This window comes from Cebidichthys violaceus, unplaced genomic scaffold (genome assembly GCF_023349555.1).
Source record: "Cebidichthys violaceus isolate CVI_PGR_0920_01 unplaced genomic scaffold, fCebVio1.0.p SCAF_10, whole genome shotgun sequence".
Classification (NCBI taxonomy): domain Eukaryota; kingdom Metazoa; phylum Chordata; class Actinopteri; order Perciformes; family Stichaeidae; genus Cebidichthys; species Cebidichthys violaceus.
This window is the reverse complement of record NW_027176263.1, coordinates 1,138,285-1,166,208: the sequence shown is the minus strand read 5'-3', so window position 1 is coordinate 1,166,208 and position 27,924 is coordinate 1,138,285. Positions and strand designations below refer to the sequence as shown.

General features: G+C 42.1%; 1 protein-coding gene across 3 annotated transcripts; it reads right to left on the bottom strand.

Moving 5' to 3' along the window:
* Positions 1–196: 196 nt before the first annotated feature.
* pcnx2 (pecanex 2) lies at positions 197–27,924 on the bottom strand. Of its 3 annotated transcripts, none has more exons than XM_068719691.1 (40): positions 27,475–27,924; positions 25,801–26,003; positions 24,994–25,111; positions 24,820–24,901; positions 22,319–22,818; positions 21,985–22,179; positions 21,065–21,547; positions 20,802–20,976; positions 20,090–20,240; positions 19,847–19,989; positions 19,199–19,277; positions 18,797–18,932; positions 17,890–18,032; positions 17,299–17,452; positions 16,937–16,969; positions 16,533–16,704; positions 16,302–16,412; positions 15,788–15,879; positions 14,937–15,046; positions 14,408–14,516; positions 13,853–13,945; positions 13,592–13,742; positions 13,240–13,381; positions 12,891–13,068; positions 12,234–12,342; positions 12,008–12,137; positions 10,747–10,805; positions 10,316–10,531; positions 9,963–10,216; positions 9,071–9,304; positions 8,437–8,540; positions 7,497–7,641; positions 7,046–7,276; positions 6,327–6,484; positions 5,809–5,925; positions 4,039–4,217; positions 2,811–2,977; positions 2,602–2,676; positions 1,830–2,006; positions 197–604 (listed from the first exon to the last, which is right to left on the bottom strand). In XM_068719691.1, exons 1-40 carry the CDS (start codon positions 27,625–27,627, stop codon positions 431–433), a joined length of 6,435 nt encoding a protein of 2,144 aa, XP_068575792.1. In that variant the 5' UTR covers positions 27,628–27,924; the 3' UTR covers positions 197–430. The 3 variants fall into 3 exon arrangements, with proteins under 3 accessions (XP_068575792.1, XP_068575800.1, XP_068575808.1); XM_068719699.1 differs by having other exon boundaries at positions 21,065–21,541; XM_068719707.1 differs by having other exon boundaries at positions 24,862–24,901.

Below are 27,924 nucleotides of genomic sequence, written 5' to 3'. Positions count from 1 at the left end.
CTGAAGAAGAAAACCACAAATAGAGAAAATATAATGTGCAACCACTTAATGAAAGCCATGCAGGTAACACTTCTTCTGTGGCGCCTTGATAAAACAAGTAACAATAAGTCATTACCCTGAGTTTACCTCCCATCCTAAAACACACAAATTTAAAACAATATAGTTGACATGTCCAGAGGTAGAAAGAAAAGGCAGCCTCATTTAAAAACGTCTTTATTTCATCAACCGGATCCAAGATCATGTTTTCAGACTTGTTTACATTCAGACAACAAGGTGAGACCACATGCTGAGGACAGGAGAAGAGGCAGGTTCGTGTGCATGGGTGTTTTCTCATACAATCCTCTGTATGTTTGTGTATATGTGTAACTTTTCATACAGTCCTCTCTGTATATGGGCACTCTCATATGTGTGCGTGTGTGTTGTCTCTCTCTCAGACAGTCTTTTGTTCAGTCGCCTCCGGAGCTGTTGAGACAGATGCTGAGTCCTCCTGGGTCTCATCTAATCCCTGGCTGCAGCCTCGGTCACCTGACTGCATGCCGTCTTTCAACGTGACGGCTGCGTTGGAGTAGGACGCGTCTATACTCTCATATGGCTCTGATGTCCACTGAGAAGGAGAAAAGAGAGGGAGGCAAGGAACAGCCACATTAGAGAAATATTCTTTGTTCATAGCCTATACTGGTCATACATCATTTTACATCTGAAGTATCCTAATTATGTGATATGAAAGATACTCTCATAAGAATACTTTTGCCTTACTGACTTAAAACTCACTGCAACATTAGTTACACATGCTAATTATAGACTGTATGTAAGAAGCGGACGGTGTCACCATGACATCACCCATTGGTTTGTGGACTACTGTTTTGAAGTCTCAAGTTTGGCATTTTGGCCGTAGCCATCTTGCTTTTGAACAAAATGACAAAAGAGGGTGGAGCTAAGTACAACCGAATGCTGAGTAACACATTTGTAGGCGGCCAAAATGTTACAATTAAGTTTCACAAACTGAAAACTCACTGTGAAAAGGTTAAAGTTTTAAGACGAAAACACGGACAACTACCTGACTGTAGGTTACTGGTAGCAACCTGTCAATCACAAGGCAGCCACACTCTGAAGCATACCCTACTTTGAGGTCTATTTCACTCTAAATGGGACCATAGTTTACAAAATAAAGACTTGAAACCTTCTGTAATGATGTAAGTAAGATGTAGGGTCATTTTCTCATAGACTTCCATACAATAAGACTTCTTTTTGCAACCAAAGGAGTCGCCCTCTGCTGGCCATTAAAAATAATGCAAGTTTAAGGCTCTTCCGCATTGGCTTCACTTTTGAGACTTGGTAGTTGCCGCCTGTTCCCAATTAAAAGTGTTGGATTGAACAAGCAACAGACTACAGTAATAATTTGATGTTATGGAGCATTTTACAAATAGTAGAGCTAGAAATTTACATTTTGTCCAGATGGGGGATCACCTCTGTTAATTAGATTTTGAGCTACAGCCCTCATGCTACCTGAAGGTCTTTCACTGGGAAGCATGAATGTGCTTATAGGAAATGTCAAGATGATCCGTCCGTGATATTCAAATACTTATTAAAAGCAAAGTTTGACATTTTTGGAAACACGCTTATTTGCTTTTTATGCTGAGAGTTAGATGTGACGATAAATACCACTCTCATGTCTGTACACTAAATATGAAGCTACATGTTGTTCTGTATGCACTCCTGCAGACTCGAGTGAATCTAGTAATGAGAGGACCACATTCTGTATAAGGAGGGTGCAGCTTGTGTATAAGAGGCAGGGACGTTGCATGTCTACCAGTTGATTAGTTCCCTACCTGTGTGGCTCTGCTGCTGGACCTGTGCGAGGGCCCCATGGCGATGTTGACGCTCGAAGAGGACTGTGTATCTGTGGTGTTGCCCCCTTCAGCAGCGGACAGCCCAGAGATAACCAGGCCACTGGAGAAACTACGCTTCCCAAACAGCAAGCTGAGAGTGGACGAAGACGAGGAGACCTGGGGAAAGACAGTAGTGTACAGTAATCACTGAGATGGGAGCGGAAAACACAAACAAGCTCATGCACAAACAATTATCGGAGACAGCAGGCTGTGTCTAAGAATAGCTTGTTGTCAATAATACACTATAATCACATGCTTTGGCCATCAGCTCTGGACCTGTTTCTTGAATGCATTTTAAAACTAAGTAGAGGTAATAACATCAACTCAATTCATGAGTCACATCTAAGCAGGGGTTTTACTGAGAAACATAACACTACTAAATTGTTGTCACCTCATGTTTCAGACAGGCACTACATTTATAGTAACTTGGAAGTGCAACTATTTGGCATGTCAGGATGTTTTCTTTCTAAATCTTGAATTTGTACAGTGTTTTCCTTTAATGTGAATATCGCCCTTTGTATGTGGTACGTGAAGTCTTTATATGTTAGATTTCAGTCTAATACATTATCTAACATGCCTTTTTGTGTGTGTGAATCCAAGAAGTGCAGTATGACCAGACTTGCCAGCTGTGACATTTTAATCTTTCAACCATGTTCTGTAGTGTGTTGGCTAACAGACGGTGTGGATGTACAGAAGTGGAAGGAGCTCGTACCTGGCTGGAGCGCTGCTGATGCTGCGCTGCCTGGAGCTGCGAGCTGATCCCACCTGCTCCTGAGAGACGAGGGACCTGATGAGAGAGAGAGACATCGATGTATTCTCAGAGTAAAGGAAGCTAAAGCAAGGTCGGAAGCTTAACGTTGTGTGTGTGTGTGTGTGTGTGTGTGTGTGTGTGTGTGTGTGTGTGTGTGTGTGTGTGAATACCTGGGAGAATATAGAGGCTATGGATGTGTTAAAGGACAGCTGACTGTTTGACAGACGCTGGACGAGTCCGTGGGTGGAGCCTGAGTCCAGAATAGGCCCTGATTGGCTGCTGACAGGGGGACGCTGACTCTGAGGCTGCACTGAGCGACTGCGGTACTCTCTCCTGGCTGTAGAAACACACACACACACACACACACACACACACACACACACACACACACACACACACACACTGAATTACATACTTTTATAAATCGGATATAAAAATATAAAACGTGACTGAACTAACACAATGTTTTTGATGATATATAATCAAATAAATCATTTATGTACAAACAATATTATTATTATGTACTTAAAATAAACAACATTAAATTAGACTACTGTTTAACTTCAGTTGTCATAGTTTTCACTTCCTGTTTTATTTTGTAATTCCTGTCTTTGTGTTTTTTTCCCTCCTTTTTGCTGTGTATCACCTGTGTTGAATTAATCTGCCCTCATGTCTCTCCACCAGTGTCATGCTGTCTGATTAGTTTCTTGTGCATTTATAGGTTTGTCCTTCGTCACATGGAGTTTTGGTTTCGTGCTACTTGCCTACTGTTCCTGCCTGCTTTTTGAACTCTATTATTCGTTCATTGAGTAATTTAACTGCGCACGTATGCCTGTCTCTCCTCGTGTGGGTCCTTCCCATTGCTGCCTGCTCTCGAGATCGTGACAAAGGTAATGAACGTTTTAGAAGTAATAATGATTCATTGTTCGTATCACACAGTATCCACTGCAAACATATTCAATATCAAACTGCCTGAAAACAGAAACATAAAGGTAGCATTAGAACCCATTAGGGGGTGCTGAATTGAGCAATGGTGCATTTTATTGCTGATGAATTCAACTTTTAATTTGAATTCATTCAACTTTAATACGTTTTTTTAGTCTCATTTTACAAATAAAGATGGAAAACTACTGAAAAATTAATAAAAACAACATCACTGTATATATTATTGTATGTATCTGCATTGAGTTTGTATTTGCTTTTCTTCAAGTCCAAACCTGGCAGCCCACTCACAAGTTACATTTTTTTTTTTTTTTTGGGAAGTTTAGACTTCATTTTAGGATTATGGTTTAAATAAGGTCCTGGTTAGGTTTTCAGTAAGGGACTCTGGAATAAATGTAGTCAATAGACATTTTCCAGAAGGATAAGACACGTTGGTGTGTGTGTGTTTGTGTGTACCTGCGTTGTGGTGTCTGCGGCTGTGTGTTGTCCTGGCTCTGTGCTGGTAGAGGCTCAGGCTGTTGGACGTGACGGAGGACGGGCGGTTGTGGCTCAGCGAGGACGAACCACCAGCTCCGCAGTCCACATCCTCCATGTTCACACCACTGTTGCAGCTGGTCAGGTTGTCCTTACGCACCCTGCAGAACACACACACACACACACACACACACACACACACACACACACACACACACACACACACACACACACACACACACACACACACAAGCACACAGCTTTGATTTATTTATTCATGTCCACATCAGGGCAAGGCACACAAACTGGCAAAGGGCCATCAAAAATTTAGCAAGCCTCGACAATTCCAGCTGGTTAACCACACATAAATAGAGATGTTACGTAACTGTGCTAGCATATGTGACACACACTAGTGCAGCCTGCCTCTTAAATTAGTTAAATGTGTTCTAGCTGGCAAGGCACACCCCATCTCCTTGGCTCCTCGGCTACTTACTGAAATTAAGACACCTTTAACTCGAGGTCGATGAAACAGGATTTACAAACTAATCTAATCTAAGGAAAACTCATCCTCTAAGAAGCTTAAGAGAGTCACACACACAAACACATTAGCTGACCTGCAGAGGTTAATGCAGAGCCTTTACAATAAGCTATGCTGAAGGTAATATGTCAAAGAGAGGATGGAGGAAGGGAGGGAAGGAAGGAGCAACAACAAGAGTCAAAGCTTTTGGCTGCCCTTCACTCTGCAGTCCTCTTTCTCTCAAGTTTGCACTCCCACTGTCACTCCTGTGCATGTATTTAAAACTACATTAAGTTGGCAGGGAAGTCCCTCCCCAACACTGACTTCAACTAAGTCAATGTCTGTAAATCCACAGAGAAGCACTCACTCTGCATTACGCAACAGTTTGCAGTTGATCCGGAATGATTTACATCAAATACAACCAGTTGAACAAGAGAACATTATGAGGCTACTGTCGTCTCGTACGTCATCGCAACGCTTTGCCTCTTGTAACTTTACCTTTAACCTGGAGAGTCTGGGCATTTTTTAACAGTTCAAAACACTTAATATTGTTTTGTCAGCTTGATACTTAATTACTTTTCCTAATCTTAGGAGAATCGCTTATAAACATGTTTTTTTTAACTGACCAGCAGGGACAAATTGAAACTTACCGCTGCAGATGTGACGGACATAAAGTACATTACATTGTGTGCTGGAAAATGCTGCAAGTAATAAACTGAATACAACCCATTTTGCAGTCTTTGAGTCTTATTTATAGACTTATTTATAGACTCCAAAATTTAAATCATATCTCATAACATAATATGTCTAACCGATGAATCTTAGCTGCACAAGATGAAAGACTGAGCAATAACCCTCAGCTGAAAGTGATTACACATGTGACCTGAGGCTGTAAGAAAAATGTGAGTTTTTACTCTCAAGTGTGTGCTCGAACTAATGCCAAATAAATTAATCTTATTCTGAGAATCTTATTCAAGGACCCTCAGAGACTGATGGATGTTCCAGGAACTGAACCTGTGACCTTTTGGTTACAGCATTGTCTTTTCACCCACCGGACAGAATTAAATAAAAAATGACGAGGGACTAAAGCATGTGATGACTGTTCATTGAAGAGCACAGCAACAGGGGGAGGGTTAGCCTAAGGAGGCAAGAAGGTAAAGACTGCACTCTTGACTAAGTGAGCAAGTGTGTGTAAGTTTTTAAATAGGCGAAAATGTGTTTATTTAGAAACTGACCGTAACCATTTAGAGCAGAGCCAGGATCGAATGGCGTCCAGGCTTAAAGCACCTCCTCCGATGCTGCGGAGCGTACGGTGTGTTCCCGCGTACGATGTTGTTAGTGGTGACACATACCTTGAAGACAATAAAATAAAAGTCATGCTATCAGCAACAAAGGATCCATGTACATAGACAAAAGTGTAACGATAGGAACTTAAAGGTGCAGTGTGCTGGATTTTGCAGCATCTAGTGGTGAGATTGCAGATTGCAACCAACTGAAATTTGTTTTCGGGTGATAATACACTAAAGAAAACATACTTATTACTATCATTCAATGTCAGCCAATAGATCCCTCTAAATGCTACACACTGATCCTTATAAATACAAAAAGTAAAAAATAAAAACATGCATTCTGCAAAGGCAAAGTGAGCAACAACGCAGAAACTTTCATAAAATCCAAACATTACATTCAATTCAAAACCTTGTGATGTTAGTGCCATGCTCTGCTCGTCTTAGTACGGCTGTGAATGACATACATGGGGTAGCCCAGTGGCTGGTCGCAGGACGAGTTCACCATGTTCCTCAGCGCCTGCTTTGAGTTCTGGATGCTGCCTCGTTCCGGGTTTCGGTTCCGTAGAAACACCAACTCCTGCTGCTGGCCAGCCCACAGACCTCGCACACACTCCTTATTGATCTGCAGAGAGAGACCAGATCAAACACAAAATATATATAGTTGTGAAATATAAATTATCTCAATAATTACTTTTTAAAGGACCATTACGTTTTAAGACTAGCCGTAGCTTCATATTTAATGAGAGACACGAGTGGTATCAATTTCCCAAAATGTCGGACTCTTCCTTTGACATCGTGTTTTAATATTGGACAAATTTAAACTTTTAAGTGCCGCGAGTTAAGCTGCAATTTGAGCACTTTGCACTGCAGAGCCAAAAACATGGATGAACCCCTGTCATTTTGTCATGCATCTGATCAGGGCCTCAGGTGATCACTTGTGATCATATTTCATGTTTGTGCCTCAGTCGTACTCATAGAAAAGTCATTGTGATGATTGTTTGGTACCACACCCCTCAGATGAACTTTTAAACATTGTCTTAGTTGTTAACTTTAATACTTTATGCACACTACAGGGCTGTTTGACATGTCTCACCATCTCACATTATTAATTCACTTTGCATAACAAAATTTAAATACAAATTTAAATACAGATCCAAACCACAGACACCCTCAGCCCTTTTACCTTGATGACCTTAAAGCTGAGGTGGCGTTTGTACAGCATGATGATCTTATACTCGTCCGTGCCGTCGTCGATCATGTGTCTCATTGTGAGCAGCGTGTCGCGGCTGGATAGCACCGCCTTACGCCAAGCGGGGTCACTCTCGTGGCAGATGACCAGGCTGCTGCGGTAGTTTGTGATGGCTTCGTACAAGATAGAGGCCTCCTCTGTCTCCTCCAGGCAGGTGAAGTGATCCTGAAAGGACAGGAAAGGTTATGATGGAGCACAGTGGAGTTGTGATCAGATATCAGGGAAAACATCTACTCCCGGGATGAGAAAGGACCACCAGAAAGATATTACAAACTTGATAGGATGCACAAATGTCTGTGTATTTACAGAATTGTAAAACTAGTGATAAACGTTTTACAATCCCAGAGTTACAGCAGCAGCCATTTAAAAGCACAGCGCACTTTACCTGATGCAGTTTGAGGCTCATTCTGACCGCAGGAGCCACCACCTTCTGCAGGAGGTCAAGATCAGCAAAAACCCACTCGTCTTTGGTGGCGATGCGGAAGTCTCCTTTAAACAGGGTGTTGAAACCGTACAGAAATGATTCCAGACTTTGTGATTGAAGGAAGAGGTTTGTGGAGAAAAAATAGAGAGAAAGAAGAGGGGGGTTAAGATACTATGAAACATGACAAAAAGTCACGAGTGCAGCGACCAATATCTGTTTGAATTATGTGTATAGTTAAAGATTTAGCTGCTAATGCCCCCCTCTGGTGTATCTGTCATACTGCAGGTAAATATCTACTGCTACGGATAATATTAGTAATCGTTTTTCAGCACATTTTCAACCACTAGACTTGGACAACGATGTGTAATTTTTGCATTTATCTAAAAAACATGAAACCAAGAAAAAAACTTGAAAAAAATATATATGATCCTTAATGCAGAAAAACACACTATTACAGTTTAGAGTATTACATTTCCAGTGGTATATTGTTATTTTCCTGATGTCTTTTAAAAAATGTTGTGGGTGGTTTTGAGTTAATTTGTATTTCATTAATGAGTTACTCAATAAACTTAAGTCTGGTTAAGTCAAACTTTTTAGAAATCGCCGAATCATAAATTTCTTGGAGGGCATTACAGAGTTTTTAAAAATTGTGGTCAGGGAAGCGTTCAATGCTTTCTGAAGAAGAAAACTGTTTTCCATTGAAGGAATTCCTGCATAGATACATACATGTCAAGACACAATTGGACCCCATTGCAAGCACAATTATTCTTTAGTTCATAGTGAGAGTGCCGAATAACTGACTGTTGTCCCCATGATCGTCTCACATGACTCGATTCAGAGAGTGATATCAGGGATTTTCATTAATATCTTTGTTTTGCTCTTTGGCTGAAACAAGGTTTACCTGTTGGACATGTTGTGTGAGGCCGTGCCGAGGGATCTCCTCCCCAGGACGGAGAGAGCGTAAGACAGGGTCACTAAAGGAGAGTCTTCATCACTGTCCACAGTCTGGACACAAACACAAAGACAGGGAGACATGAAGCTACTGGCGTATAAGACAAAGATAAAAAAGTACAGATTCTGCTAAATTGTTGTGTTCTTCTTATGAGATTACAAAAGTTGTGTGACAGTTCATTTTCACTATAATGCAACTTTTGCTTTCCTTTTACTCATTTCACATTAATTAAAAATAGGAGAAGTAAAACAATTATTTAACAGAAAATCAGCAATGTTTTTATTATTCGCTTTCTATGATATCATTTTAAAGGAGGTTTCCATTCAAAGGGGAATTTTTTCCTATTTCATTTGATACTTTAAAGAGATCTTTTTTATCTTTTATATACCAAGTGCAGTACTGTATATGTTTGGTAATTGCTGTCAGGCAATAAACTGTTAATTTAAATATATCAACTTGGGCTTTTTCCACTATTATCTGATTTTTTTTAAGACTATTCACTTCATTTAAGTGAGAAAAAGAAATACTGTTAGTTGCTCTAACCCATAATGAAGTCTGATAGAATAATCATTAAGTGGTGTACCGTCTCCATCTTCCCAGCACAGTGCTGGATCCACTCCAGGTAGACGTTGCAGAAGCTGGCACGTGTCACGCCCTGCAGGCAGTGCACGTAGTCTTCATCGATCTTCACACTAAAGACCTGAGGGTCACGCTCTATGTGGTGCCACTTGGTGTAGGACTGCAGCGCCTCCTGGACGGTGGCGTCCTTGAGCCACGTGGACAGTTTTGGAGAGTGGATCAGGTAGTAGATAATACTCTGAGGGGAGAGGGGGACGAAGGGAGGGAGGGAGGGAAGAAGAAGGAAGGACCAGACGAAAGCAAAATACTAAACATAAGGAAAGACCAAGAGAAAGAATTGACTGTGTAGCTGCTGACCACATTTGGAGTTACTTTTGGCAAACTGCCATTTGCAATAATAATTAATGCATGAGACACCCAATTATCCATTTAAGACTTTAACCTTTTGGCCCGAAAATCTTTAAGAGCCGGTTGAGACAAGTGGAATATTCAATTTCAATCTGCCACTTAAGAGAGCGTGATTGAATATAACAAAGGCTGATGCCCTATCAAAGCTGTATTGGTCATCTTTCAATACCAGTGACTCAATATAATCAGAATGATTACATAACAGCTTAAATAAACCAAAAAAGAGATCCTGCAGTAACATGCTCGGGTAACATGCTTTAAATCAGAAGAAAAGGAGCAAACAACACATAGAGTAATAACAGTGATTTCAAAAAAAGAACTCCTTCCACATCTGAATGAGCTAAATTCAGCCTGACCTGATTAATATAAATATGTTGCCCAGTTAAAGAGGCAATACTTTTTTGCATACTGTTTACTTTAACTACGGTCATATAACTGTACGACATCTGTAAAATGCACATGCATAAACAGATACAAACGAAACGTACTTTCAGGTAGTAGGTAATGAGTAGCTTTCGGAGATCGTACACTTGCAGCATTGTGGCGGCGTTGTTCTCGCTGATGCTGTAACCCTCCAGCAGGTACTTGGTGGCCATCACCTCCCAGGCCAGCCAGCGCAGGTTGAAGGCCGCATTGCACGACAGCATGTGGGGCAAGTGACCCGGCTCGCAGCAGCAGCACGCATCGTCTTCCTCCACTCCCTCTGTGATGGCCTCCACCTCTCGCTGCTGGCAGTATGTACCTGGGATGGAGAGAGTTGGAGGTATTAAGTCAAATGGCGAGTTGGCGTATCATTTCATGGATGGAGAATGGAAGGGAGGTATGAAGGGTCAAACTTTACCTCTGAACTCCAGGCCCCTCAGCTGGAAAGTGACCAGCCCGTTGCCGATCTCGATGAGGTGGACCAGGGCGTTGAGGTAGTCAGAAGCCAGGATGAAACAGTCTCCGGCGCTGTAGTTCCCCCATCGGCCCAGCATTAGGTCGCCACAAAGTGAGTGCTGCAGCGAGCGAGTCAGGTACTCGTAAAAGATGGAGTTTAGGTTGCTATCATCACATCCTGCGAGGAAAAAAACAGAAAGATGGATGAATGGCTTTCAAGAAAGGACAAAAAAAAATAGCCTGGCTGCTTTCTTCCCTTACTGATTCTAAACTACAAGAAGTTAATTTGTAGCTTTTTTATGAAGACAAATTATCTTCATCCAAAAGATTCACAAGTAATCTTTCATAAATGACTTCTTGATTTAAAAATATAGCCTGTTAGAAAGAACTCACCTGTCTCTTTATCTACTTGGGACACCAATCTGCTGTTCGAGTTGTCGATACGCTTTGTGCTGCAATAGACGGGAGACAAAAATAAACGGTAAAAGCTATAGACTGTTGAGCCCAAGAAGAAGTCAAAAAGTAATGTAAAATGTTGCAGCTGATGGGACAACAGCTTACACATCCATCTGAGTCAGTTTTGAGAATTAAAACCCATTTTAGAATGATGATGTTGAAATACACTGATTTGAACATAAATCTTCTTGAAATAATTTAGTGAACTAATATTATCATTGTAAAGTTTCCCAAAAAGCAAGCTCAAGATTTCAGTATTTGACCTCCTGCATTTTATTTGATGCCGTCTACTGTTCACTGTAAAAAATTTAAAAAAAAACCTCCACAGCCACCAGACAAACTTGAAACTAGATCTTTTGAGACTGAACTATTCTGTAGTCTCAGTTGTTGTCCATGTGGTATTTTTTGTTGACTTGTTGTTTGGCTGAAGTTCACATTGACAAACCTGCAGAACTACTCTCAGTGAGACAATCTCTCCCATCAATAAGTAAAGAAGGAACAGAGGGGTGTGTCTATCCGCTAATCTGCCCAGCTCCGCTCTAAAGGATGGGATTGATTTCTCTTTCAGTAAATAAAAATGTTGATGTCATTATTAAAATTCATGAATTATATGAAAGAAAACATGAGCCAATTTCTCAATACTTCCCTACCGTGTCTAGCACTGCGATGCCATTTATTTCTACTAAAGCTGTAAATCTTTAAAAGCAGGACACAAATACATGCTTTTATTTTATTATTTTTTAAAGGCTCAGTAAGTTCCTGAAACAGCGAGGCACTGTAGTCTTTTGAAAACGTCACTCAAACAGGATGAAATTATTATTTGTGACTATTTTCAGCCGCAGATTAATACACCTATGCTGTTCTAATGAGTATTAACAGATGATGTAAGTGAGATTAACTCAAAATATGTAGCATCTACCGCAGTGCAACAGTGTGGCTCATTAAACTTTGTAATAGTTTTTTTTAACTACAATGGAGGTCAATAGCACAGAGCAATAAGCAACTGTACATCAGGCTGTCTAAAAGTACTTGTTAGTACAATTAACTATTATTGCATTGTTGGTTTGAGTCTGTTCGTCGGTTATGTTGACAATTTGGGCAGTTCTTTAAGGATCAGCTTTTCAAGATTTCCTCAATCTAGACTCTCAATGCTACAGCAAATCATTTTCAGTTTCGGAGTGACTCATCGTGGCCTTACTTGTAGTTTCGCTCCCAGAACTTGATGGGCCTCGGATAGGAAGAAATGAAGATTGCACTGCCCAGGAATGGAGCCAGCGGGGTGTAGAAGACGGTGGTGAGCAGAGTCTGAAGCAGCAGCATGGCTGAGTCTGTACACACACACCAGTAAAGGAAAGAAGAGCAGGTACTGCACACAAACACACACACACACACACACACACAAACAGGTCTTAGAGAAAGGATACGAGGCACTGCAAAAGGCTGAGCAAAGGCATGAAAAGCGCTGCCCCAGGCGATCTGCCAGGGAGCGATGTAAACCAGGATGAAATGGAGCTTCAGCAAAAGCTCACGCATCTACAGAAACAGAAACAACACAGTCAGTGTCCAACAAACAGACCTCAACAGTTATCTAACTCAAACAACCTTTGTCACATAGCCAAATAACATGATATCTATTACATCCCTCCACACCACCATAAAGGTTGATGAGCCCTCTGTGGTCAAATGCTGGCCTATACAATTAATCTCCACCACTGAATATGTCATATTTCATGGTTTCCTACAGTGACATTTCAGTCAAGATCTTTAAAAAAAATAAGTTAATGTTTCCTTTTAATCAGCTCACAATACATTTTTTGTTACGGATTATCTTTAAAGTAGTCGTCCTCTGTGATTAGGTATCGCACTTCCATAAAGTTGAGGTACTCAGAAGAGACAGAATTAGAAAAGATAATGGTCAAAATTGAAGTCACAGATGGATACATCCTGACTTTTATTCCCTAATATGAGTCAAACCAAAATACTTGTTCCTACAATTCCCATAATGCAACTGGGTGGCATCTTATTGTTAGTGGTTTTGTGTGTGTGTGTTTGTGTGTGTGTGTGTGTGTGTGAGATTCCACCTTATGAAAAACAATAGACATGATGAAGAAGTCCAGCAGGAAGCTCTCGGAGAAGTGTGGACAGTCGAAGTGGAAAAAGACGAGTGTGAAGAGCAGGGTGAGGAACTGGAAGCTGGGGTCGCAGAACGATGAACGCAGGAGTTTCAGTCCAGCAACTGTTGTCAGGAGAACATCGCAGCTGGAGGCGGCACAAACGGGAGTTTAGACAACAGATTCACCAGGTGGTTCACCACACACACACACACACACACACACACACACACACACACACACACACACACTGGATGGACAGGCAGACATATGTGGGTAATGTGATGCTGTGTGTTTGTGGCTGCGTGTGTCCACTCACTGGATTCCCAGCTTCTTGCGATGACTGAGGGCGAAGCCGTCATTGGTGAGTGCGCTCAGCACGATGGCGGGGTACACCACGTACTTCTCAAAGCACAGGAGCCCCACATAGAGTCGCTCGAACCACATCAGCACAGCGTCCTCTGTAACACAAGCAGCAATAACAACCTAGTTCAGGGTTTCTATAAGCATATATTTGTTGTTATTTTATCATTGCACTCTTCATGACAAGACATTTCCAAATGCCTCATCCTATTTTACTCCTGCCAAGAAGCAAACTTTTTTCCCAATGGAAGTATCGAGCAGCTCTAGCTCCGAAAGTAGGAGTAGTAGGCAACAGTAGGCATGCTGACCTCTGGGTTCAAACTGGTGGTACTCCTTGGTCTTGAGAACCGGATGAGAAATCCACAACCAAGGGTGATGCTTCCTCAGCTGGGGGATCATGTAGTGGGTTACAAACCCCACAGTCCCCGCCAGAGCGTACAGCACGATGGTCACAAAGGGCTGGAGACAAGTTGCAAGGAAAGAAACATGATGAGAATGGATAATTAGAACACTTGAGTTAGTATTCCTGCAAACTGCAAAGTAAAGACGGAAATAATCGAGGACCTCACCTTGAGAGACAGAAACACAGTACTCGCAGTGATGGCGAAGGTTAGGATGTAAGCAACAGAGCACACGACTACATCCGACAGCAGAATCTCCTTCTGCAGAGCACAAAAGAGAGAGCGGCAATCATTAACAATCTACACTGGATGAAAACACATTCGTTTATCAGACTCATTTATGTGTGAGTTTATTTCTGTCTGATCGTTCTCAGCCTTTAATTCCTGGAGATCAAAGACGCAGCCGCTCGAGAAGATTTAAGCGCTTCACCATCCCCATTAATACAGTAAAGGCTTGTTTTCTCTGATTCATAATTCCCTGTAATCCCACATAGTGATTGACAGCAAGCATTGTTTTACTATTTATTTAGTTACAACATTCTGCCCTCTCATATATCGTATGTATGAATTCCACAACTCAGGTGCATGTTATTAATGAGCTTTGATTTTCTGTTGCAATTCAAAACAATAAAAACTGTTCAATTACTGCTCAGAGGAGTAAAAATAACACTCAAACACAAACACATTACATCGGTTCATTTCTACATAATCTTCTTTAGTTACCATAGAGTTCTGCAGTTTCTCAGGTAGTGGGTCTTTACTGTCCGTGTCTTCCTCCTCCTCTTCCTCACTCTCCACCAAAGCGGGCATTATCTTTGACTTAACCAGAGAGCTGTAAATAAGTCACATGTGTAGGAATGAGAGAATGGTATTTGAAAGAGATTGCTGTTACAAACCCTAAATCAACTGACAGCAAAAATAAAAAGAGGAAAGACTTTTCATTTTTATAAAAAAATATTAATTTGTATCTCAAACATATCTTTTATTTGGCTTTTAACAGCTAAAGACCAGCCTACTTGAGCAGAATATGTCATGAAAGTACTCAACAAATAAAGAGTTTAGTATAAACATCAACCCTCTGCTTTCATTTCTTCGATTAATTCAGCTCTCTTTTTTCCCCCATGCACCTCTCTAATTTTGAATTGAAGAAATATTGAGGAGTAGGTGTATAGCAACCAGGCCCGGTGTGGGCATGCAAACACACACACACACACACACACACACACACACACACACACACACTGATACTCACAGTAGCACGGACGGGTCGCTGCTCTGTCTGCTGAGGTGGTAGGAGAATACCACCAAAAGGCCACAGAAACCAGAGAACAGGGCTGGGGTGTGCTGCTCATCCCACGGCTCCTGTAACCACACACACACACACACACACACACACACACACAAAGAGGTATGAATCACACCATCATGCACCTTTAAATTCAGAACTGCTGCTTTTTGATCTTCACACTTTAAAAATCTTCTTCCCTGCAGTTGCAATTTTGAAGGGCTTTAATTTTGAAATGCTACATCAGAATGTCCTGGTTCTCTGAGCGACACCTTGAGGTGGTCTGTTATTAACCTGAGGTGAAATGATTTTGTAACTATGCACCATTTCCTCTAAAATCTAATCTGAAATTAGACAAATTGTCTCATGAATGTGATTTGAAGTTAGCTTCTGCATGCAATTTTGAAGGGCTTTAATTTTGAAATGCTACATCAGAATGTTCTGGTTCTCTCTGAGTGACACCTTGAGGTGGTCTGCTATCAACCTGAGGTGAAATGACACACAGAGGTATGAATCACACCATCATGCACCTTTAAATTCAGAACTGCTGCTTTTTGATCTTCACACTTTAAAAATCTTCTTCCCTGCAGTTGCAACCGTGCACTCACTTTTGAAGGGTGACTAGCAACACTTTTGTATGTTGCTGCAGCTCTACTTAGTTACATGGGTGATATTGCCTGGCTGCACACAATATATAACTGAACTCCCCGTCTTCTTTTATTCCTATAGCCAAGAGAATGACAGTGAACACAAACTCTGGGGGAAAAAATGTCTCCTACCCATGCTCTGTTTTTGTTTTATATCCAGTTAATTTGTACCTTGAGAGCTCCGAAGCAGAAACCGTAGAGAAGAGACAGAGCGATCAGACTGCGTACGATGCCATAAACTGCAGAGATGAGACTCGTAGCAGCTGAGACACACAAATTAGAGTGAAGATGAAAATACATGCAGTAGTATTAAACAATGCCAAATAAGCCAAGTATACTATAGTCTTAGTTTTTTTAATCACTAAGAGGATTCACTTTTACTTAGAGGTCCTGAAACTGTATTGTCTCATTCATGTTAAACACTGAATACATAATACACTGGTTTAAGATAAAATAAGATAATCCTTTAGTCCCACAGCAGAGGTTTGGATTGTTTCAGCAGAAAATGGAATAGTGCAATAACAAAAAGGATCAGTAAAAACACACACAAACACAGGCGTCAAACCAGAGCCACAAATCCACAGATGCATCCAGAAATTACAGTTTACAGTAAAAACAGAAAATGTCATTGGTTCATGAACACAAGCATTACTGAAATAAAAAGACTAGAAACAGTTGTACCAACCTGTCCCTCCAAAAAAGTGCATGTCTATCTGCTCCAGCAGGTAGATGGTGAAGGTGTTGATCTGAGGGAAAAGGCCCACCAGGAAGGTGATTGGGAAGCAGTAGGTAAAACCTGTTTCATGAATTAAACAAAAGGCATTTCTTAGTATCTGCAAAGTACAAATTACTGTTTTGATCAGGAAATAAATCAAATGACGTAATTGTGTATTTCTCCTGGTACATTTATCCCTACCCACTAGCAGGTCTCGCAAGAAGCCCAGTGCGTCGTGGCAGACGATGGTGACTCCGTACAGGGTGGAGACGGGCAGGTCTTTCCTCCTCAGCAGGTGCTCCAGCATCCAGATCAGAGCACAGAAGATGCAGAAGTAAGCCGCCCGGCTGTAGGCCACCAGCTGGTTGTGACCCTGGAGACACACAGACGAACACAAACAGGTTAGGATGGTTTAAACTGCAACTAATACAGAGTTTGGTCATGTTAGGTTGCAGACAGAAAAATGACACAAAAGTGGTCATATCCTCTGTAGACACATGTAGGGATGGGTAATAATTTAATATGATAATGTATCGTATTTCAATAATGTATCGTGATGAAATCATATATTGAGCTATCGTGAAACACAATTAGGTCGAACTCACATGTGTTGGTGAAGCTGCATCTGGTTGAACACTCTGGAAAACAAAACAACAGAAGTCAATACTCAACCACCATTTGTAAATTAGCATGAAAACAATTGAAAACAGAATCGTTACATGATGTGTGCGTTCAACAGAGAGGAAGTGAGGGGGAGCAAATAGGAACCGGCAAGTCCATAGTCAGTTTTACTTTTCGTCTACATCAGGTCACCATGGCACACATTTTGAGCTCACACATCGTTCATTCCTCAACGCAAGTTGGTTTAAGTAGTAAAATGGTGTTCCTTAGAAACAGTAAGGATTCAACTAAATTGCTCAAAGCCATGATTAGACAACCTTCTACTGAGATTTTGTATTTTTCTTACCTTCAATAAGGAATACTGGCAGCTGGCGATGACCAGGCAGAACTGGAAGACCCAGAAGTCTTTGAAGCAGCCGTGGTTAAGAAGCACAAATCCCAGGAAGGAAACCAGAAAGGCCATGAACACTGCGACTAGATTCTCCACAACTTCTTGGTTTCTACAGAAAACCAGGACACACAAAGGCATACAGAGCTTACACCCATGCATTCAGTAGCTTATTACACATTCAAGGATGGAATTACTGCTTAACTGCTGATTAAACTGAAAAGACATGACACTAATTGATCAAATCAAAAAGATATTATACAAGAAATTTACCAGAAGTGAAATTGATTGAAGGGAGGATGTTCTGTAGAGTTTCGAGTGTTTTAGTATTGAAGAGACTAGACAACAAATATCCAGTGACTGAGCTTCTTGTGTTAGAAATTACCTTATTTATCAGAATTTGCAATAGTTTTATCACAAATGTCTCTAAAATGCCAGATTGTATTTCTGAGCTGAATAATGTGTATGATTTGATTTCTAGACTTGGGACTTCTAAATGTGTGGGCACAACAGTGGAAAGAGTTTGCAAGCAGTTTTTTTGTGGATTACCTGTCCAAAAGAGCAAGCAGGGTGAGTCGGTCATATAAAAGGTTGATCACCTTCCCAGGAAACAGCTTGAGTTTGTAGTAAATCTTCCTGGTCGGTTTCTCCTGAGTGGACGTCTCCGACGACTCGTCCAAAGAGTCCTCTTCCTGACACACACACAAACGCAAATAATGTCCCATGTAGCATATTTCAAAACACAGTCAATTCAAAACACAGTTAGGATCATTATAAGTAGACAGTAGAACAACTTATTTTTCATGAATACACACAATTCACACAGGGTGGTGCTTTAATGATTCAGTAGAGAGTCTGTGTCTGCATCCAGCAGCGATGTAGACTGATTCAGGACTCATTATTTGGTTGCTGTTTCAAACAGCAGCACGGTCTCATTGACAGAGAGACAACACTCATCTAATTTACCAGTTTATGGTTTATGTATTGATATTTTTTCGTTATTCATGAATCCTTTTTATAAATTTGACGATTTAATTAGATATATTATGTGATGGATTCATGTATTCATTTGTTACGTTTTTTAATAAATAATTATTTAGTTAAAACATTTGTCAAAAAAACAATTTCTGGAATGATTTGATACCTTAATCATTTACATCCATGTTCGCTTGCCATTCTTGTTCACTCCCTTTGTTAACTCGCAATAGCATTAAACGATCCGATGAACTGGGTATCAAGTCACCCTTGCATGCACACATGGGTCCATGTGTGCATGCACAAGAAAAAAAACAAAACAGTGACCCACTCTTAGGAAAAAGGCTCCATTGCACTTCTATGGACTACTAGTGGTTAAAAACCCACACGGTACCTCGAAATAACATCTTTGCAACGATGTGTAAGAGCCCTGACCATTGGTATGCAGAGCAAGAAAGAAAAAGTGAAAGCAGATGGACACCTGAAATATCTCAGGGTGCGTTCTTCGGGGCCGAAGCCTGTGTGCAGGGATGATGCGCCGCTGGAAAGGGCAGTCAGCGTGACCGCCTACCAGGCCGTCCTGACACTCCGAGTTGGAAGAAGTTGACAGCAGGTCACTGAAGACACACACACACACACACACACACACACACACATAAAACATGCTGATGTTAATCTCTGGAATAAACCTGATTTCATAGGCAGTGATGATAGTTTAGGAGGAGATGGAAAAGGGCAATAAGGTAAGAGGAAGAACGTGGAGGAGAACATGCAGGTAGACAAAGCAGTAAAAGGAAAAAATGGGATTAAAAAAAAGGTATTATTTGTTACAGGTCAAGGAAGAGATGATAAAGAGGCGGAGGAAAAGATTCGACAGCAGTACCACATGTTGCCAGTGATGAGCTCTGCTCCCAGCGGCAGGTTGAGAGCTCTCTCTGCATACAGCTTACGAGGCCTGTCTCCTGGTGAGTCAAACACACACATTCAACTTGTCAGAGCATTTCTCTTTTGAATGTGCAATAACTGACATCCAGCTGATGAGTAGTTAAATCTATCATGTGGGATTTCATTTTTTTTGTTGGCGCTACAGACAGACATCTGAGAAACTGACTACAACTGAAACTGTATAACTTACAACTAAAAAGCTGAACATCTTGAAACCTTTCCCGAAAAATGTCATTTAATCTAGACGCTTTGGAGCCGATTCAAAAGTGGAGCCATCAGCTGCTGGCAGAGCCTTCGACACATACTGTGTATTTGTTTAAAAGATCAAAATACCATCACACTATCCCAGCACAAATGGACTCCTAAATTATGGATGGAGTCTATTTACTGTTGTTTTGTTTTGATGTCCAAGGCAAATGTCTCACTGGGACTCTCACTCTTAAATCTTATCTTAAAACTTATCATGGACCTGGATGACTGTATCAACAGCACGCTATTGTTGGTAGATGTGACTCACATGAGTTTGTCTCCGGCACTAAAAAAACATTTCATTTGAACCCTTAATAATTCGAGGGTGGCTGCTTACTGTGTACAGTGTGGAAGGTGTAGGCATCTTCTTTGTTGGTGGCCTCTGGTCTACAGATGACCTGCAGCATGGAGCTCTCTGACTGAGAGGTTTGTGAAGGCAGGGAGTCGTAGTCTGGATCCTTCTCTCTGTCTGTCTGTGGACTGCAGACAGGAAACACAATCAACTGGACATCCTGGATGGATGAGTGAATTTAGTTACGTGGATATTTTTTGAAGCATGTGGGTATGCAGGCATGTGTACCTGTCAGGGGAGACTATTGGGATTTGTGTGGGTGGTATGGCCTTTAGTGTGTCGGTAGGCAGACTGGTGGGTGGTTTCGGTCTCTCTGGTTTGTTATCCGTGTTGGTCTCTATTATCGTCTCATCTTGTCTGGAAGTCAGGCTCAGATTCTCTGCAAGCAAATCAAAATGAAATGTTTTTTTAATAAAACAACAAAATAAATAGTTTTTTATACCAGTAAATGTAAAGCCCAGATTCATATTTCTTTACTATTTCATCAATATTCTTATGTTAATGATGGAAGGCATTGCTAATAGTGATCAATAGTGAGAATTATCACATGACTCTGCTGTTCCTCTCAGCGCTATGGAAAGTTTTAGCATTGTTTGGGATTTGAGGCCCACAACCTCTCTCATCAGCAGGCAGCTGTTTACAAAGAACAAGCTCTGTTTGGTACCTGCCCAGCACCAAAGCAGACAAAGTTAGCAACGAGCTGGTGAACACAGTGGAACATTTAGCAAGCTAAGAGGTAAATGGAGTTGGTGGAGACCAAAAACAGAGCTAAAAGGAGGGTGAAATTTGCACTCATCAGGTGACCAGAATGCTAATTTTGCTACAATGTTGACATTGCACTCCTTTGTGCACTCATATATAAACATCTGCATTAACCCTGACCCTATGAAACAGGCAGATAAAGGACGTGGAGGTAAAGAAACCTCTTGCTGATATTCACCTTCCTCTGCAGCTTCCGCTTCCTCTTTGCGTTCTGGCCTCTTGTCTTCCTGTGTGCTGGCTCCTCCCCCTCTGGTACTGAGGGACCCCAACAAGGAAACAAACTCCAAGAAGTTGGATTCGTTGGGAATCTGGCCCTCCTTCGCCTCCAGATCTGACTTGGAACTGGTCATCATCTGACAAAGAGACAAATGTTTGTGTATATGAATGGACAGAAGGATGGAGATAGCTAGAAATAGAGACAGAGCTAAACTGCCAACATACTGTGATATGTGAGCGGTCTGAAAGCAGCACAGCATCTTTCCCACTGTCCATGCTCAGCCCGCGGATGTGAGTCCTTCCCCCCAGCCCGTAACGGCCCAAAGCTGCAGGCAGACGCAGGAAACCTTGTGAATCCACATTAGGATCCAGAGGATCGGTGTCATCGTGGTGGGAGTGGACATCGATGCCTGATGAGCTGTTATCGTTAGTCAGCTGTGGGCTCTGTGTGCTGTCGTCAGTTATCTGAACACCAAGATGTTCCTGGTCTGGATCTGGACAGTCCAGTGTGGTGGACTCAGAAGTGGTTGTTTCTCTACACAGGTGAAACTCTTCACTTTGGCTTGCTGTCTGTTGCTGTTTCGGGCTGGGGTCATCCTCTGAGTCAGCCGCTTCCTCTCTCTCTTTCCCCTCCTGCTTCTCCTTCTCGGGGGAGTCAAAGGTGATAACGGGGATCTTGATGCGACACTCTCCTGCATCCTTCTGAGCCTTGTAGGACACACACACACACACACACACACACACACACACACACACACACACACACCATATTCCCCAACTGTAACAACACCTCAGACATAAATCTGTCCATCATTCAGGTAACAATCATGAGCAACAGTCATAGAGACATGAGCTTAAACGTCATGACAGGACATTAACATTTTGATTCAGCAGTAGGTTCCAATTAATTGTTTTACAACGGGAGCTTTATTCTGACAATATTCTGATTCATAAAGCTGTGTTACATTTTGTGGAAATGTGCATAACATTTGAATAAATAACATTTACATTTGATGGGAGGATTCAGCCATAAAATCAATGTAAACATCATCACTTAGATAAAGTGCTGGAACAGGCTGATACAGAACACATATGTGATACTGCTGGACTGTAAAAGATGACTTCATGTAGAACATTAAAACTACCTGTGCATTTTCCAGAAGACTCTGCATGACACTCTCCTCCAGCTGAGCAGCAGTCTGCGGGTCACAGCTCATGGTGATGATGATCTTGACTGTGTCGCTGTCGTCCAGGTGAGCCGACGCTGGCCCCGAGCCAGAGCTGTCGACCAGAACCACCTCAATCTCATCAGAACAGTACGTCTCCTCCACCGGCTCAGCCTGAGAAGCAAGGGGGAAGAGGTTCTACCCAGTGATGTACAAAATAATCACAATGCAATGATAGTTGAATTGCTTTCTATTAACATACTCTTCAAATGTAGACCTCCCAAATGAGACAACTAACTCCTGGCAGGCCTACCTGTGCAGGAGAATCTGGGGTGTCGATGAAATCAATCTGGTGGTCCTGGGGAGTCCCAAGTGAGTTGTTGTTGTTGGCATCTGGGGGCTCTTTTTGCCCCTCACTCTCCTCGCTCTCATCTTCACTTCCCTTAGAGGGAGGCAGACCTTCATCAGCTGTTTCTCTGTCTGCACTGTCTTTATCCTCACAGTCTTCTATTCTGTACGGCTCTTTCTCTGTCGTTGTTTCCTGCTCCGGTTGCTCTCTGTCACTCATCGAGCTCTGTATGTCCACTCCTTTTTTCACAGACACAGTTTCAATTATGTCCGCGTCCATTTTCCCCGTCCTACTCGCAGATCCGGGCCGCTTCTCTTCCCTTTCAGCTCGGGATGGGGTCCTCTGCTGGGCCTGCAGCAGTGGGGCGGCCTGGTCTGGATTGGGGCTGGAGAGATCATCTGGAGAAGGGCTTGGGTGCAGGCCTCCCTCCACAGGCCTCTCATCGGCAGCACTCTCACCCTGTCCTGGAATGAAATGAAATGCAAATCCAAATGTTTGATTTTAAGTGTAATTTTAATAAAACTGCTCTAATCATAACATCCCTGCCATGGACATTTGGCTGCAGTGACAATACACAAAGCCCACACTACAGCAGTATTTGTCAGTGATAGATACATATCTTCCCATTGCAATAAAATGAAAAGCAGAAGGGGGAAATCCTACTGCTATTAAAAAGATACATTTTGTTATGTCTGATGCAATATACCACAGTGTTTACATCCCTTTTGTCAGTAAGCTGACTTTGTTCTGTCCGTACATTAAGTCCTACTTTTACTGGAACCAGTCAGCTGGTCTTGTTGGCTGGCTGCTAGTTCTGTGCTTGTCTGAGCATATTTACAACAATGATGTGTTTGCAGAAAAGGAAGTCAATCTACATTGTCTAAGGAGCCATCGAGTGCATTAGGGAAAAGGAACAGAGTTGGCTTCCAGCACAGATGTGACGATACACTAAACACCTGTTCCCCCTAAATGACATGCAAGGCCTCGATAGTGACGACTAGAGATGTCTTTCTTTCTTCATGCTGCCTTTATTCTATAGGCGTATACATATCACTTTGACATATTGTCAGTGTCATTTTTAGCATACAACAGAATCACTAGGAAGTCATCTCTCAGGAAACTGATAAAAACTGCTTTGTGTACCTTGATGCCAGGCTGATGGCAATATTTCTGCAGGCTATCGGGAATGTCAGCAGCCAAACTGCCTAAACAAATATAATCTAACGTTTGAAATACAAATGCAAATGAGAAGAACTTGGTTCCCTCTTTCTGTTGACTCCGCTATTCTATCTTATTCCTTCATCTCAGCAGAAATCATTAATAGGCGCGCTTTGCAAGAAAACCACAGTGCCAAGCTTCAAATGTGGATTGTTATTTAAAACCCTACATTTAGAGAAGATTTGTAATATTCCACAGAAGTGTGCAAATATAATCAAAAGATATACAGAGGAATGGTGTTGGTTAGGGTGACACACTGTGTTTTCCCCTCTATTCAGTTGTTATCAATGTTCACATGTTTTTCTCTTATTATTTTATTAGCTTTATATATGCTAAATCAAGCAACAGCTGAATCAGTATCATCTGTATATGAATGAGGCTGCGTAACAATATGTAAATAAACCCTGTGCAAACATTCAGCCAAACAAACCCAGACTGGGTTTCCACAGGCAGTAAACAATGATTCAGATTTTGCAGATTTACATCATTTCATTAAAACGAAACAAGTCACGCCGACTTCCAAAGACGTTTGATATAAAATTAGGTCAATTAATTCTTTTAAAATGGAGTATACACTCAATTGCGCATAACACCACCTACTGTACATCCTGTGCAGTATAACAAGTACATAATGACAAACCAGAGCCGCTTCAGTGCTCCTTGTGAGTCTCTGAAACACGATTCATTCAAAGTATAGTCCCTGCTTTGATGTTTTGATGATGGTAGTAAAGAGCGCTGTCCAACACCTCCGTCCAAAATGTCCCATAGTCGTTCAGTTGGGTTGCAAGGAAATTTAAGACTGACCTGTTGTGCTCTTAGATTAGTCTAATGCAAGCTAGACTGTGTTACAAAAATACTTATTTTAAGACTATACTCTGAGCTAAGAGCCATGTTTCCATGATCATGGCTCTTAGCTCAGATCAGTGACGGCTGCTGACCGGTGGCACCAAATGTTGAAAAAAAGGGGAATTCATCCGTCATAATTTGGAGTAAATAATTAGAAGGGAGAGAGTTTTAGAAATGGCAATAACTTGTTGGAAATATGCAGCAGTCCAATTTGTTTTAGCCAAAGGAAACTGTCCTGAGCCTGACTGATGAATTAGCAGAAAAACTGAGTACTGCCCCATTAGGAAGCCACAGCCTCTCGGCCCTGCCACAGATTGCCTCGTGGCTTCTATGGAAGCATCTGCATTTGTTAGGCTTCTCCACTCATTCATTCAGATTTTTTTCCTTTCTTTCACGGTTACCCATCTGTATCTCAGTCGAACCCAGAGAAAGATCAGCTTCACCTTCCACGGTCTTCCCCTCCTCATCTGACTTCAAACAGTCCTGCATGAAGGAGAATCCAGGGACACTTGATTAACATAAAGTCAACATAGTGTTTTTCTCTACCATACATCCATATTCTCATGGTCACTCACCACTCCGATCAGTCCCGGGTCAGTTTCGGTCTGTTTCACCGTCACCTGGATCACCGGACTGGTACGTTTCAGAGCCAACATCGTCATGGCAACGCCGTCTGGGACCGTGCTGCTCTTCCTATTAGACAAAGATAAGAGACGGGGGAAGGAATAGATAGAGATACATCAACATGTCTCTTTCAGAAGAAATCATCTGACTTTCATTACCAGCCTCTGATGTTTTAAACTAAAATCCACTCATTTTTAGGGATGAGGAAGCTGTAAAAAATGTGTCTGGACTTGCAGTTTCATCTCTCCACAGCCAGTAATGAAAAGGAAATACACTCTTACAGGGAACAGGGAGAGATGGGTTTTCTTTTATTAGTCTCTGTGCAGATCAGGTGTTGTCAGAGCAGAGTGGCCAACTGAAGATCGCTGACCTCCCCTCATTAGCTGGCTCAGTCATTGAAATTAAGTGGAAAAAGTCTACATCCCACTCTGAGACACTCGATCACGAAACCGATCTGAGCTCAAAAAAAACGGGACGACGTTCAGTTATACCAGGTGGCATTATTTAAAATGTACAATTTCACGTAAATAATTAAGTTGTATCATTAGTGATTTAGCCCTCTGGCCTAGAATTTGTAATGACTAACCTCACAGAGAGCAACAAAAATCCCCTTTGTTAAATGTTCATACGCTGTATATCTCTCTGAGGGACCTCCAATACATCCATAAAGGTGAGACCACTTTGGGATTTTTTCAGCTACTTCAGCTTGATCCCTCTGGCTGCAGTTAAGGATTATAAGTGTGTCTATGTGGGTTTACCTGATGCTGGCGGGCAGGCAGGAGTCTGACGCATTACTTTTCTTCTCTGGAGCCTTGCTGAGATCAGAGACGCTGCTGCGGACCACCGCCTCGCCCTCGTCGAACATCAGGTGCAGCCGATAGTTGGCCAGCTTGATGAGGATGAAGAAGACTGTGATGGAGGTGCAGTAGATGCTCAAAGCCATGGTGGTAGGGGGCAGGGCCTGTGGAGAGGAGAGGAGAGGAGCTTTATCAAATTCAAAACAACATCTCCAGAGTCCTGACTCCACGAAAACAGTGTTTGATTGAATGCTTCACACTGTGCTTTCTCTTCTCATCTTAGTAGGTGAAACTCTGCTGAAGGTAAAGCTTATTTGCAGCCACACACATGTGTATCAAAGGCTCAGTGAACCACAAGATCCATCTTGATTAACTGGTGGATTGGTGAAGATTATTGATCCCCGGGGGGAGGAATGGCCCATAAAGAACAGGAATATTGAAGACAAAGCATGTGCATCATGCTGATACATGAGTCATACTGATCTGGAGAGATTCTTGCTATATTTAATACAGACACATATGGATGTCTGCCGACGCGGATGTATAGTCCAGTGTCATTATACGCAATCATTTATCTGGTGCCGAGTGTTCTGTGTGACCGTCGGATGAAATTGTTAATAAACTTTATATAATTTTAACACCAGAAAGCTTGTGTTATTTTTGATCAGGAAAGAGTGGGTGTTTTCAAACAGACTGTTAAAACTGTCTGTAACAGCCTTTTAGCTTTTAGCTTTGGTGTCAAAGCTCTTAGTCGTCGGAGCTGTCACTCTCACATCAGAATATATTGCTCTGCCTCACTAACTCACTGATTCATGAGTGGCTAATTTGGGGTTATCATTCTGAACTCACAGTTCCTTCAAATTAGCCCCGGTTTAATGCTCTGAGACGGGAGAGCAGGGGAGTGGGCCGCAATCGCATCACATAATCTGCAATATCTATTATCTAATCTAGATAAAACTGGTTACTGATAATCCTCTGCAATGTTGTCAAAGTTATTTATTCACATCAACTGCCAGTGATCTGGCATCAGATCATTAATTGGTCACCCTCTCAGTTTGTTTGTTGTTGTCTGTTGTTGCCATCATACTTCATCACAGCTCAGGTCAAGCTGTTTGACCTATCGCAGCCACTCTTTCCTTCGTTCATACCACCAAATCCTGCTGTATAACTAAGTCTGTATCGTTTCTTTTCTTACTCCAAATCTCCTGATATCCACATATCTTACAAGGTAAACATCGGTAACATATCCCAGATGGAAGTTCCTCACTCGGGTTATTATCACTGGGAGTATTGCTGCCTGTGTTGCAGCTATTTTCAAAGGCCATGACATGAAAACATCATTGAACCGCGGTTTCACGCCTCCTGTCTCTCCCACTGCCACATCCAGGAGCAGCCATGCGTTCCGTCACTGCATGCAGGAAAAAAAACACTGCGACAGTGTTGATTTCTCCAATATTTCCCTCAGTAGCAATCAGACAATGAGGGATGTTAATTTCTCACAGAGCCACCGCACGTTTATCCGTGAAAGGATAAAAAGCGCGCATGAAAAAAAACAAAAAACGCTACCTATGGTACCGTGAGCCCCGCACACCCCCTTCACGGCCTTGGACGTCATGTTCCCTCATAAAAACTCACCAGATGGAGAGACAGGGGTAACATCAGGAGAAATATCCACAGATAGAGGTGGCATGAGTTGTTGAATTTGTTCTGGTCCGGGTCGTGGTACCAGCCGCCGGTCACAGATGCCCACACTCCCTGACGCAGGGTCTGCACAACCTGGGAGCCCATCTCTCCTTCGCTCTCCTCCTCTCCGCTCAGGTTGGACGGACGGATGATGATGCTGCTGCTGCTGCTAGGCTACAATGAAATGATCTCCTCTAATGCATGCTACTGTCGCTACGCCTCCATGTTGGGGCGATGCAGCACGTCTCCTGAGCCTTCTCTTTCATGCCTTATTCTTCTGTCTTCCTCGGTGATGTCCTCTCGTCTGCCTTTTCCCATCCCAATGTCGATTCGCCCATTGCTGCTGCCGCGGTCCTCATCTTGTCCTGTTCGTCTCTCTCCTTCTCCCTCTCCTCTATAGCT

Excerpts from the sequence above, each read along its gene's own strand:
- pcnx2 (XM_068719691.1), bottom strand. The coding sequence starts at position 27,627 with ATGGGCTCCCAGGTTGTGCAGACCCTGCGTCAGGGAGTGTGGGCATCT. Across the intron at positions 19,990-20,089 it reads CCAATAGTCTCCCCTGACAG|TCCACAGACAGACAGAGAGA; the intron begins GTACACATGCCT and ends TCCTGTCTGCAG. Across the intron at positions 605-1,829 it reads CCAGCAGCAGAGCCACACAG|TGGACATCAGAGCCATATGA; the intron begins GTAGGGAACTAA and ends TCTCCTTCTCAG.